This window comes from Choloepus didactylus, chromosome 8 (assembly GCF_015220235.1).
Source record: "Choloepus didactylus isolate mChoDid1 chromosome 8, mChoDid1.pri, whole genome shotgun sequence".
Lineage (NCBI taxonomy): Eukaryota > Metazoa > Chordata > Mammalia > Pilosa > Megalonychidae > Choloepus > Choloepus didactylus.
In genome coordinates, this window is record NC_051314.1 from 85,003,002 (window position 1) to 85,017,473 (window position 14,472).

At 36.0% G+C, this 14,472-nt stretch overlaps 1 protein-coding gene across 6 annotated transcripts in view; it reads right to left on the bottom strand.

Annotated features, from left to right (window-relative positions):
- Positions 1-14,472, bottom strand: part of LARP4 (La ribonucleoprotein 4) — a 128,051-nt gene that overhangs the window by 76,258 nt on the left and 37,321 nt on the right. For 2 of the 6 annotated variants that reach the window (XM_037845877.1, XM_037845875.1), the window contains exons 2-3: positions 8,231-8,378; positions 7,430-7,606 (exon numbers count right to left, since the gene is read on the bottom strand). In XM_037845877.1, coding sequence (XP_037701805.1) covers positions 7,430-7,606; positions 8,231-8,378 — 325 coding nt within the window. The remainder of the gene's footprint in view (positions 1-7,429; positions 7,607-8,230; positions 8,379-14,472) is intronic. The other 4 variants (XM_037845879.1, XM_037845876.1, XM_037845880.1 and 1 more) reach the window with 4 other exon arrangements.

Here is a 14,472-nt window from a genome sequence, read left to right on the forward strand (position 1 = left end):
CTAATTTGTCTTTTAATTTCTTCTCTGACCCACTGATTTTGTTTTAGTGTGTTGTTTGGCCTCCAAAAATCTGTGAATTTTCCCATTCTCTGCCTGCTATTGATTTCCAGCTTCATTACATTATGTTCAGAGAAAGCACTCTGATCATACCTTTTTAAATTTATTGAGACCTGATTTGTGTCACATCATGTGGCTTACCCTGGAGAATAATCAATGAACACTTGAGAATGTTTATCCTGCTGCTGTGGGGTGTAATGTTCTGTAAATATCTGTTACGTCTAGTCCATTTATCATATTATTCAAGATCTCTGTTTCTCTATTTATCCTCTGTCTAGATTATGTATCCACTGATGAGAGTTTTGCATCGAAGTCTCCAACTATTATTGTAGAGATGTTTATCTCGCCCATTGGTGTTGTCAGTTTCCCTCATGTATTTTGGGGCACCCTGGTTAGGTGCATAAATATTTATGATTCCTATTTCTTCTTGGTGAATCACTCCCTCTATATAGTGCCCTTCTATTTTAACAGTTTTTGCATTTAAAGTCTCTTCTGTCCAATTTTAGTATAGCTACCTCCATTTTTTTCTGGTTACTTTTTCTTTGGAAAAAGATATTTCCAACATTTCACTTTCAACCTATTTGTGCCCTTGGGTCTAAAGTCCGTCTCTTTAGACAGCAAATAGATGAATCAAGTTTTTTAATCCCTTCTGCCAGCCTATTTCTTTTGATTGTGGAGTTTAATCCATTATTAATGTTATTACAGTAAAGGCAATACATTCTTCAACCATTTTATTCTTTGGCTTTTATATGTTATGTATTATTTTTTCTCTCTTTTTACCCTTTTAGTTACCCTCACTGATAGCCTTCGTTTCTACACTTTCCTCCAAACCTCTCTCCCCTATCTTTTCCTACCAGTCTGTAGCATTCCCTTTAGTATTTCTTGTACGGCAGGTCTCTTGGTAACAAATTCTCTGTTTCTGTTTATTTATGAATATTTTAAACTCTCCCTAATTATGAAGAACAGTTTGGCCTGATATAGAATTTTTCTGCTGGCAGTTTACCTCTTTCAGTATCTTAAACATTGTGTTAATGGATTGGAATATACCAATCCATGGACTGGAAGACTAAATATATTTAAGATGTCAATTCTACCCAAATTGATTTACAGATTCAATGCAATACCAATCAAAATCCCAACAGCTTACTTTACAAAAACAGAAAAACCAATCATCAAATTTATTTGGAAGGGTAAGGTGCCCCAAATAGCTAAAAACATCTTTAGAAAGAAAAATGAAGTTGGAGGTCTCTCACTTCCTGACTTGGGAGCATATTAAGCTCTAAAGCTTCAATGGTCAAAACAACATGGTACTGGCATAAGGATAGATATACTGACCAACGGAACTGAATTGAGAGTTTAGAAATAGACCCTTTCAGTTATGACCAACTTTTGACAAAGTGGCCAAGTCCACCCAACTGGGACAGAAACGCTTGTTCAATTACAAATGGTGCTGGGAGAACCCAAAAGAATGAAAGAGGATCCCTATCTCATACCTTTTACAAAAATCAATTAAAAATGGATAAAAGACCTAAATATTAGATAGGGCCATAAAACTCCTAACAGAAAATGTAGGGAAACATCTTCAAGATCTTGTGGTAGGAGGTGGTTTCTTAGACTTGACACCCAAAGCAGAAGCAATGAAAGAAGAAATAGATAAATAGAATTTCCTCAAAATGGAATACCACTGCGCATCAAAGGACTTTGTCAAGAAAGTAAAAAGGCAGCCTACTCACTGGAGAAAATATTTAGAAACCACAAATCTCATAAGGGGTTAACACCCAGAATATATAAAGAAATCCTACAACTCAACAACAAGAAGATAAAGAACCGAATTTAAAAATGGGCAAAAGACATGGATAGATAACTTTTCCAAACAGGAAATCCAAATGGTTAAAAAGCATACGAAAAGATGCTCAAGTTCACTAACTATTAAGGAAATGCAAATCAAAATCACAATGAGATACCATTTAATTCCTACCAGAATGCCCTTTATAAAAAAAAAATAAAAACTACAAGTGCTAAAGAGGATGCAGAGAAATAGGTACATTTATTCACTGTTGGTGAGAGTGTAGAATTGTGCAGCCATTTAGGAAGGCAGTTTGGCAGTTCCTCAGGAAGCGAAGTATAGAACTGCCATATGATTTGGCAATCCTGATAGTAGTTATATACTCAGAAGAACTGAAAGCAGGCACACAAATAGATCTTTGCACACTGATGTTCACAGAGGGATTATTCATGATTGCCAATACATGGAAACAGCCCAAATTTCCATCAGCTGATGAGTGGATAAACAAAATGTGGCATACAATGGAATATTATGCAGCTGTAAGAAGGAGTGAAGTCATGACACATGCAACATGGATAAACCTCAAGGGCATTATGTTGAGTGAAATAAGCTAGAACAAAAGGACAAATATTGTATGGCCTAAATAATACAACGTAATTATAATGAGCAAACTCCGGGAGTTAAATTCAACAGCATAGGTTATCAGGAGATAGAAAGAGGATAGAAATTGGGAAAATTATGCTTAAGGAGTAAAAAATTATTTAATAAGGTTGATGTATATGTTCAGAAATGGATAGCACAATACTATGTGATAGTAGCACAGTACTATAAGTTTAATTAACAAAGCTGAGTGTGAGTATGGTTGAAAGGAGAAAGCTAGTGTTGTGTATGTCACCAGAAAGAATGCTAGAGGATCAAACCTGGGACTGACTGCATAACATAGCAAAACCTATAGTGGATGATGACCGTGGTTAATTGAACAAATATAAGAAAGTTCTTACATGAACTAGAACAAATGCATGTCACTATTACAAGTTGTTAGGGTATAGGGTGACTTATGGGAAAAAATACAATTAATGCAAACTCAGGCTTACAGTTAACAGTAACACTGTAATAGTCTTTCCTTCATTATAACAAAGGTACTATACAAAAGCAAACGTCAATAATAAGGAATATGGGATTTTTTTTTCCAGAAGTGAAAATGTACTCATATTGATCATGGTGGTAAAGGGATAACTATGTGATTATACCAAGAGCCAATGACTGTACACTCAGGATGTATAATGTGATATGTGTGAATAAAACTATTAAAAAAAACCCACAATGATATACCACTTCACACCCACTGGAATGACTACTATAAGAAAATAGAAAATTACAAGTGATGGAGAGAATGTGGAGAAATAGGAACACTCAAGTATTGTTGGTGTAGGAGTATAAAATGGAGCAGCTGCTGTGGAAGATAGTTTGGCGGTTTCTCGGCAAGTTAGGTACAGAATTACCATATGACCCAGAAATCCCAATTCTAGATATATACCCAAAAGAACTGAAAAGCAGGGACTCGGACAGATATTTGCACAAAAGACTGATATCTTGCATATATAAAGAAATCCTACAACTCAATGACAATAGTACAGTCGGCCCAATTATAAAATGGGCAAAAGATATGAAAAGACAGTTCTCTGAAGAGGAAATACAAATGGCCAAGAAACACATGAAAAAATGTTCAGCTTCACTAGCTATTACAGAGATGCAAATTAAGACCACAATGAGATACCATCTAACACCGGTTAGAATGGCTGCCATTAAACAAACAGGAAACTACAAATGCTGGAGGGGATGTGGAGAAATTGGAACTCTTATTCATTGTTGGTGGGACTGTATAATGGTTCAGCCACTCTGGAAGTCAGTCTGGCAGTTCCTTAGAAAACTAGATATAGAGTTACCATTCGATCCAGCGATTGCACTTCTTGGTATATACCCAGAAGGTCGGAAAGCAGTGACACGAACAGATATCTGCACGCCAATGTTCATAGCAGCATTATTCACAATTGCCAAGAGATGGAAACAACCCAAATGTCCTTCAACAGATGAGTGGATAAATAAAATGTGGTATATACACACGATGGAATACTACGCAGCAGTAAGAAGGAACGATCTCATGAAACATATGACAACATGGATGAACCTTGAAGACATAATGCTGAGCGAAATAAACCAGGCACAAAAAGAGAAATATTATATGCTACCACTAATGTGAACTTTGAAAAATGTAAAACAAATGGTTTATAATGTAGAATGTAGGGGAACTAGCAATAGAGAGCAATTAAGGAAGGGGGAACAATAATCCAAGAAGAACAGATAAGCTATTAAACGTTCTGGGGATGCCCAGGAATGACTATGGTCTGTTAATTTCTGATGGATATAGTAGGAACAAGTTCACAGAAATGTTGCTATATTAGGTAACTTTCTTGGGGTAAAGTAGGAACATGTTGGAAGTTAAGCAGTTATCTTAGGTTAGTTGTCTTTTTCTTACTCCCTTGTTATGGTCTCTTTGAAATGTTCTTTTATTGTATGTTTGTTTTCTTTTTAACTTTTTTTTTTCATACAGTTGATTTAAAAAAGAAGGGAAAGTTAAAAAAAAAAAAAAAGAAAAACAAGGAAAAAAAAAGATGTAGTGCCCCCTTGAGGAGCCTGTGAAGAATGCAGGGGTATTCGCCTACCCCACCTCGATGGTTGCTAACGTGACCACAGACATAGGGGACTGGTGGATTGATGGGTTGAGCCCTCTACCATAAGTTTTACCCTTGGGAAGACGGTTGCTGCAAAGGAGAGGCTAGGCCTCCCTATGGTTGTGCCTAAGAGCCTCCTCCCGAATACCTCTTTGTTGCTCAGATGTGGCCCTGTCTCTCTGGCTAAGCCAACTTGAAAGGTGAAATCACTGCCCTCCCCCCTACGTGGGATCAGACACCCAGGGGAGTGAATCTCCCTGGCAACGTGGAATATGACTCCAGGGGAGGAATGTAGACCCGGCATCGTGGGACGGAGAACATCTTCTTGACCAAAAGGGGGATGTGAAAGGAAATGAAATAAGCTTCAGTGGCAGAGAGATTCCAAAACGAGCCGAGAGATCACTCTGGTGGGCACTCTTACGCACACTTTAGACAACCCTTTTTAGGTTCTAAAGAATTGGGGTAGCTGGTGGTGGATACCTGAAACTATCAAACTACAACCCAGAACCCATGAATCTCGAAGACAGTTGTATAAAAATGTAGCTTATGAGGGGTGACAATGGGATTGGGAAAGCCATAAGGACCAAACTCCACTTTGTCTAGTTTATGGATGGATGTGTAGAAAAGTAAGGGAAGGAAACAAACAGACAAAGGTACCCAGTGTTCTTTTTTACTTCAATTGCTCTTTTTCACTCTGATTGTTATTCTTGTTATTTTTGTGTGTGTGCTAATGAAGGTGTCAGGGATTGATTTGGGTGATGAATGTACAACTATGTAATGGTACTGTAAACAATCGAAAGTACAATTTGTTTTGTATGACTGCGTGGTATGTGAATATATCTCAATAAAATGATGATTAAAAAAAAAAATGTAGCTTATGAGGGGTGACAATGGATTTGGGAAAGCCATAAGGACCACACTCGACTTTGTCTAGTTTATGGATGGATGAGTAGAAAAACAGGGGAAGGAAACAAACAGACAAAGGTACCCAGTGTTCTTTTTTACTTCAATTGCTCTTTTTCAGTCTAATTATTATTCTTGTTATTTTTGTGTGTGTGCTAATGAAGGTGTCAGGGATTGATTTAGGTGATGAATGTACAACTATGTAATGGTACTGTAAACAATCGAAAGTACGATTTGTTTTGTATGACTGTGTGGTATGTGAATATATCTCAATAAAATGAAGTTCATAGTGGCACTATTTACAATTGCCAAAAGACGGAAGCAACCCAAGTGTCCATCAACAGATGACTGGATAAATAAAATATACAATGGAATATTATTCAGCCATAAAAAGGACTGAAGTCCTGATACATGTGACAACATGGATGAACCTTGAAAACTTCATATGAGCGAAATACGACAGATATAAAAGGACAAATACTGTATGGTGTCAATGGCATGAAATAATTAGAATAAGCAAATTCATAGTCAGAAACTAGAATACAGATTACCAGGGGCCTAGGAGGGGGTAGGGAATGGAGAGTTAATGTTTAATCGACACAGAACTTCTGTTTAGGATGATGGATAAGTTTTGGTAACAGATGGTGATGACTGTAGGACAATACTGTAAATGCAATTAACACTACTTATATATTTGAATGTGCTTAAAAGGGGAAATTTTAGGTTGTATATATGTTGCCAGAATAAGAATTTAAAGAAAATAAAAAACATAGGACTGTACAACACAAACAGTGAATACTAATGTAAACTGCAGACTATAGTTAATAGTTTAATTATAATATTGTTTCATGAATTGTGACAAAGGTAATACACTAATGCAAAGTGTTAATAGGGAAAACTGTGGGGGGGTGGCTGGTGGTACATGGCAACTATATATTTTCTGCATTCTTCTGGAAACCTGTAATTTCTCTATTAAAAAATATATTCAAAAGTGTATATAAACATTTTTTCTATAGTTATGTATATGTAGTCCTTCTAATACAAAACTAGCAACTCATTAAAATACTAATTGATTGCCACTACACTTAAACCAACTGCATATTGAAAGCAGCCAGTTTTCAGTTATAGTATGATCAAAGGTAGGGAGTAGAAAGCACCACCTTAAGTTATTATATGGAAATACCACCCCTTCCTTGAGATATTAATTTACAAGTCAGCAGACCTTAAAAATCTGGTCTAAATCTTGATGAAAAATAAGGAAATTGAGGACAAAGGTTTATATACCTTGACTGAAGTCACAGAGCTACTTATATGCAGAAATACAAATACTTACTCCCTATTAAACTTACTTTTCAAAGAGACCCTTTAGAAATAAAGTGAAAACAAAGTTAGGTAGTCAGGGTCTGTGGATCACTTTGAGTTTCTTTTAAATTTCATCTATTTTAAATCCAAGTGACTAATAATGCATGCTGACTAAATGCAAGTGAAAAAAAACATTTCACATCCTGAACTGTAAAGAAACCATGTTTTTAACATAACCTTTTTCTCAAAAACTGATTCCTGCAATTTCACTTTTATGTACTTCAACTCCGACAAAAGTGACAGAAAAAAGTGAGAGAACCTGTATTATCCCCACCTAATAGGCTGAGAAACTTAGACCCTGAAAGATTGTAGTTTTTGTCTCAATCATTTTGACTGCTTTTTCCTGTTACCTTCAATTTTATGCTTTCCTTTAATAAGATCTTTAAAGTAAACATTCCTTTTAAATTACAAATTTCATAACAACCACCTATAATTATACTAATTTAAGTTTCTTTTTAAATAAGAAAACTGATAAATGCCACAAGGTAAATTAGCACTATATATAAAGAATTTGGTAATTTGGCTAACAAAACAATCATAAAGAAAATGTGAAGGGGAAAAAAGCTGGCACACTGGATTCTTAGTTTACCAATAAATCCATAAAGTTTACCAGAAACATCATATATTTGGTAATTCAGATCTTCTGGTCCTAAAATCATTCCATCAGATGATTCTTCAATGCCAGTAGTATTTCCTGTGGTTTCACAAGATGAGGAATACATTACTTCATATTCCTTACATATATCATCAGAAAGCTCTGTATTACCTGTATTACAGAAAACAAACTGAAAGTAAATAGGAATTCTTTAAATCCTATATTCAAGAATCCACAGCACTGTATCTTCTATAACAAGATTTCTAGGAATTCTTATCATTTGGGAAAATGTCCCAATGGTTTTAAGAGTTACCTCTTCAAGAGTTAAGTCTTGGCCACTATGGATAAACTAAAATGATTAATAATAGCTCACATTTATATATAGCACTATCTATACATCAGACTGCTCCACACACTTTAATCATGTAATTCTCAAAAAATCCTATTATGTAGGTAATTATTATTTGTTTTAAAGATGAAGAAATGAGCATAGAGAAGTTAAGTCATTTAACCAAGGTAAAGCAGTGAGTCAATAGCACAGCAGATGATGGTAGTTCAAAACTCATTTATAAAGACTTTACTTTATTATACATGGGTTAGATATAGCCACATAATCAGTGACAATCCAATCATACTGAATATAAATGAGAACTCTGTACAAACTACGCATTACCAATCTTACGAATTTGTAATTAATCAAAGAAATAAAAGAATGTATCCCAAAGTTTTATAAACTGGTTTGGACATATATTTAAACAAAATGTGATTTGTTCTGATCAAATATTTAGGACTTACCCTCAGGATGAGACCCTGATGTGGCTGCTGTTTCATGCCAAGAGCTTTCGGTTCCATGAGTTACTGGAGTGGCATCACTACTTCCAGGAGGAATTTCTTGCCAAACTTTGGCATTAGGATTTAAACCAGTTCCTTTAGATGTTACCTGCTAAATAACCAAAGGATCAAGTTGTACATTTAAAAACTCAGTGCACTGAAAATATATTTAGCTTTACCATTACTAAATGTTAAAATCTTTTTGAGTAGATGAATTTGAAATACGTCTATATAAAATTTAGCTTACTACACATTAAAAAATACATCCCCATAAAATACTATCAATATGGAAATATTCTTTCCCCCAAGCTACTAGCAAATGTCATAAAAACTTATTCAAACTATCCACGTATCTTTGACATTAGTGTGTTTTTGTGTATTTTTGGGTTATCTAGAGGAATTCTCCACACACACACACACACAAGTGAAAGAGTGAGCTTGCGAATCAATGTGTGTGTATTGCAAACTAAGCTGTGACAGAGACCTTTGAGTCCCTGAATTATTCTATCGCTGGAAATTTTATCCCAAGTCAAAAAACAGGTATTTTCCTTATATTGGAGTCCTTTTCCCATTTTTCCTGACAGTGTATATTCTTGATGTCCACAACGATTTAACACATTGCCATTTAAAGTGATCTTTTGCCTACATTATCTAATCACAGACATATATAGAGGTGAAAAGCAGAAATGGAGAATGGTGTGGGCAGAAAGGAACAGTATAAAAAAGGTAGAGAGACAATGAAAGAAATCAGGAGAGGACTGGGATGCACAATACTTCTCTCACTCATCCAACCAAACATCAGGCCTTTACAAGTACAACAGTGACCGTTCAAAAAGTTCATACTCTCTCCAGAAAGTTACTTTAACTGTCTTCTCAGTCTTAGGACCTTGCCCTGGATGGAAGGCACCATAAGGTAGATCCAAAGAGCAGGGAATTAACTGAAGCTTATAACCTGCAGATACCAGAAGTTCAGCGTTCATGAAAAATAACTGGCACACACTAAGTCATTTATCAAGAGGTTGTAAAATTCTATCTACCTGGAGGGGGTTCCTATCAGTGACCTGGCTCAGGGAGTTATTAAAAAAATAAAATAAAATAAATCAGCCTTTAAGATCACCAGCACCCAAATATGGCCAACCAGAGCAGGCCTGAACTGGGAAACTGCAGAGCCCTCAGAGAGTTGCTGACTGAAGACTGAACTTCAGGTGCTCCCTACAATTGTATTCCAAGAAATTCCCCTGCACACTTACTAATAAACTTATATTTTAATGCATTTTTTATTGTGAACTTTAAAATAGATACATAATGGTGATAACTTTTAAAGTATGATTTCACAAATAGCAAATTTCAAAGAATGTCATGAGTCACAGTTCCACAACTTCAGCCATTTCCATTACTGTAAAATATAAGACATACAGAAAGGTGTTCAAAACTTGTTATGGGTTACAGTTCCACAGTTGCAGTTCTTTCCTTATTATGAAATATAAGGTATATACAGCAAAGTGAAGACTTTCAAAGCACAATTCAACGAGTAGTTCTAGAGCAAATTTCAAAGGATGTTATAGGTTACATTTCTACATCGTCATTTACCTCTTTCCATTCCAGCTATTCATTGAGTTGTAGAATTTCTTGATATATGCAAGATATCAGTCTCTTATCAAATATATGGTTTCCAAATATTTTCTCCCACTGGATTCGCTGCCTCCTCACCTTCTTGACAAATTCCTTTCAGGTACAGAAGCTTTTGATTTTGAGGAGCTCATATTTATCTATTTTTTTCTTCTGTTGCTTGTGCTTTGGTTGTAAGGTCTAAGAAGCGCCCTCCTAATACTAGGTCTTGAAGATGTTTCCCTATATTACCTTCTAAGAGTTTTATGGTACTGTCTCTTATATGGAAGACTTTGATCCACTTTGAGTTAATTTTTGTATAGGGAGTGAGGTAGGAGTCCTCTTTCATTCTTTTGCATATGGATATCCAGTTCTCCCAGACCCATTTGTTGAAGAGACTGTTATGTCCTGGCTCAGTGGATTTGCAGGTCCAATCAAAAATCCATCAACCGTGGATCTGGGTGTCTATTTCCGAATTTTCAGTTCTATTCCATTGATCAGTATGTCTACCTCTGTGCCAATACCATGCTGTTTTGACTACTGTGGATTTATATAGTAGGCTTCAAAGACAGGAAGTATAAGTCCTCCCACTTCATTTTTCTTTTTAGAATGTTTTTAGCAATTCAAGGCCCCTTTCCCTTCCAAATAAATTTGACAACTAGCTTTGTAAGTAGGTTCTTGGAATTTTGATTGGAATTGCATTGAATCTGTTGATCAGTTTGGGAAAGATTCATATCTTAATAATGTTTGCCTTCCTATCCATGAATATGGAATATCTTTCCATCTCTTTAGGTCATCATTTGTTTCTTTTGGTTAAGTTATATAATTTCCTGTGTAGAGGACTTCTGAATCCTTGATTAAATTTATTCCTAGGTACTTGATTTCTTGAGTTGCTATTGAGAATAGAATCCTTTTTCTTGAGTGTCTCTTCAGTTAGGTCATTTCTAGCGTATAGGGAACATTAATGACTTACGTGCATTAATCTTATATCCTGCCACTAAGCTGAATTTATTAGCTCAAGTAGCTGTGTCGATTTCTCAGGGTTTTCCAAATACAGATCATATCACCTGCAAATAATGACAGTTTTACTTCTTAGTTTCCAATTTGGATGCCTTTTATTTATTTCTCTTTCTGGATTGCTCTGGCTAGAACTTCTAGCACAACGTTGAGTAACAGTGGTGACAGCAGGCATCCTTGTCTCATTCCTGATCACTGAGTAATATACTGGCTGTGGGTTTCTCATATATGTCCTTTATCATATTGAGGAAGTTTCCTTCAATTCCTACCTTTTGAAGTGTTTTTATCAAAAAAGATGCTGAATTTTGTCGAATGCCTTTTTCAGCATCTATTGAGATGATCATTTGATTTTTCCCTTTTGATTTGTTAATGTGTTTTAATACACTGACTGACTTTAAGATCTTATGTTGACCCATCCTTGCATGTGTGGGATGAATCCCACTTGGTCATGGTGTATGACATTTTTAATGTGCCTTTGGATTCAATTTGCAAGTATGCTCTTGAGAATTTTTATGACTATTTCATTAGGGATACTGGTCTGTGGTTTTCCTTTCTTGTAGCATCTTTATCTGGTTTTGGTATTACAGTGATGTTGGCTTCATAAAATGATGGTATTCCATTTTCTTCAATTTTTTGAAAGAGTTTGAGTAAGACTGTTGTCAATTCTTTTTGAAAAGTTTGGTAGAATTCACCTGTGAAGCCATCTGGCCCTGGGCTTTTATTTATGGGTAGATTTTTTGATGACTGATTGGATCTCTTTGTGATTGGTTTGTTGAGGTCTTCTATTTCTTCTCTGGTCAGTCTAGACTGTTCATGTGTTTCCAGGAAATTGTCCACTTCCTCTACATTATCCAGTTTGTTGGTGTATAACTGTTCATAGCATCCTTGTAATTCTTTTAATTTCTTCAGGATCTGCAGTAATGTTGCCTCTCTCATTTATTATTTTGTTTATTTGGATTTTCTCTTTTTTATTTTGTCAGTCTACCTAGGGGCTTTCAATCCTGTTGATCTTCTCAAAGAACCAACTTTTGGTTTTATTTAATCTCTTGTTTTTTTGTTCTCTGTGTCATCTATTTCTGTTTAATCCTTGTTATTTCTTTTCTTCTACTAGGTTTACGATTAGTTTGCAGTTTACTTTCTAGTTTCTTCTAATGTTCCATTAGTTCTTTGATTTTAGCTCTTTCTTCCTTTTTAATGTATACATTTAGAGCTATAAATTTCTCTCTTAATACCACCTTCACTGCATCCTGTCAGTTTTGATATGTTGTGCTCTCATTTTCATTCATCTCTAGATATTTAGCAATTTCTCTTGCTATTTCTTCTTTAACCCACTGATTGTTTAGGAGTGTGTTGTTTAACCTCCAGATATTTGTGAATGTTCTAAATCTTTCATGGTTATTGACTTCTAATTGTATTCCATTGTGATCAGAGAATGTGCTTTAAATAATTTTAATCTTTTTAAATTTATTGAGGCTTATTCTATGCCTCAGCGTATGCTCTATTCTGGAAAAAGTTCTGTGTGCAGTAGAGAAGAATGTGCATCCTGGTGATATGGGAAAAAATGTTCTATATATGTCTGTTAAGTCACGTGCATTTATCACATTGTTTAGGTTTTCAAATTCCTTATTGGTCCTCTGTCTGGTTGATCTAGCTACAGGAGAGAATGATGTATTGAAGTCTCCCACAATTATTGTGGAAACATTTATTGCTTCTTCAGTTTTGCCTGTTTTGCCAATGTTTGTCTCATGTACTTTGGTGCACCTTGATTGGGTGCACAGACATTTATGATTGTTACTTCTTCTTGTTGAATTGTTCCTTTTATAGTGTATAGTGTCCATCATTGTCTCTTATGACATCCTTGCATTTAAAGTCTATTTTATTTGAGATTAATATTGTTCCTCCTGCTTTCTTTTGGCTGAAGCTTGCATGGAATGTTTTTTTTCCATCCTTTCACTTTCAATTTCTTTGTGTCTCTGGGTCTAAGGTGAGTTTCCTGTAAGCAACATCTTGATGGTTCATATTTTTTAACACATTCTGCCAATCAGTATCTTTTAATTGGAGAGTTTAATACATTCACATTCAATGTTATTACTGTGAAGGCAGTTCTTGAATCAGCCATGATATCCTTTGGTTTTTGTCAGATATATTTTTCCCCTCTCTCTATTTCCTTTAACATAACCCTCTTTAGTTCTTAGCCCTTCTCCAGACCTTTCTTTTTTTTTCTGCTGGTAGGGCTCCCTTTAGTATTTCTTGTAGGGCAGGCCTCTTGTTAGCAAATTCTCTCAGCATCTGTTTGTGAAGATTTTAAGCTCTCCCTCAAATTTGCTGTTTCCCTTTTATGTGGTAAATTGCTTCTCTTTTGCTGCTTTCCAAACTTGCTCCTTCTCTTCAGCATCTGACTATCTGATCAGAATATGTCTTGGAGTGGGTTTATTTGGATTTATTCTGTTTGGAGTTCATTGGGCATCTATGATTTGCATATTTATGTCATTTAGAATGGCTGGGAAGTTTTTGCCAACATTGTCTTTGAGTATTCTTCCTGGACCTTTACCTTTTTCTTCCCCTTCTGGAACACCAATGATTCTTATATTTGTGTGCTTCATGTTGTCCATTACATCCTTGAGATCTATTTCAAATTTTTTGACTTTTTCTCCATTCGTTCTTTTGTGCTTTCACTCTGCAAAACATTTTCTTCAAGTTCACTTACTCGTTCTTCGAATTCATCTAATCTGCTGCTAGGTGTTTCCAGAATCTTTTAAATTTGATCAAGTTTCTTTTATTTCCATAAGTTCCTTCATTTTTTAATTTACTCTTGCAAATTCTTCTTTATGCTCTTCTAGGGTCTTCTTGATGTTCTTTATATCCTGAGCCATGATACTGGTGTTTGTGATTACTTCTTTGACTAATTGCTCCAAGTTCTGTATCTCCTCTGGCTTTTTAATTTGGATGTTTGGGTTATCCATATCTTCTGGTTTCTTCATATGCTTTAGAATTTTCCATTGTTTTTGGCCTATTGGCATTTGCTTATCTTTATAATGTTCCTTTAGGATATGCAGGATTATTTGAACATTTATCTATAATTTGGCAGACTTACAGCTTGGTAGAGTGCACTTTCCCTGACCTACCAACAGACAGTGCTCTTCAACCACTTCTTACCCTCAAGCCACTTTTCCCCAACTTCATCTATGCACTGAGTGTGGGTCCAAAACATGCGGAAGTCCCATCAGTGCACCAATTTTTCGTGTGCTCTGGGGATTGCCAGCCCTGTGGGTGGGGAGCGTGCCCTGCACAGTTTAGGAGACAGTCTGCTCCAGGACACAGTGGTTCCAACTGTTCCTGGGGCTGTGTGTGGAGTACTCTCAGACTGCAGAGCTGCGTGTCTCACTTTCTGCTGAAATGCCCCACAGTCCATTTGCCGTGTGCCCACAAGTCCTTGGGATTTGGGGAGAGCTCCTGGCACTTCTGTGCGGTGCCCTTGGCTCTAGGCACTGCATACTGTGGTCTTCTGTGGAGGAAGAGTGGGAGCCATCACAAGCCTGCCAAATCCTGAATTTCCTCAAGGAAGCTCTTAGACTCAGGGC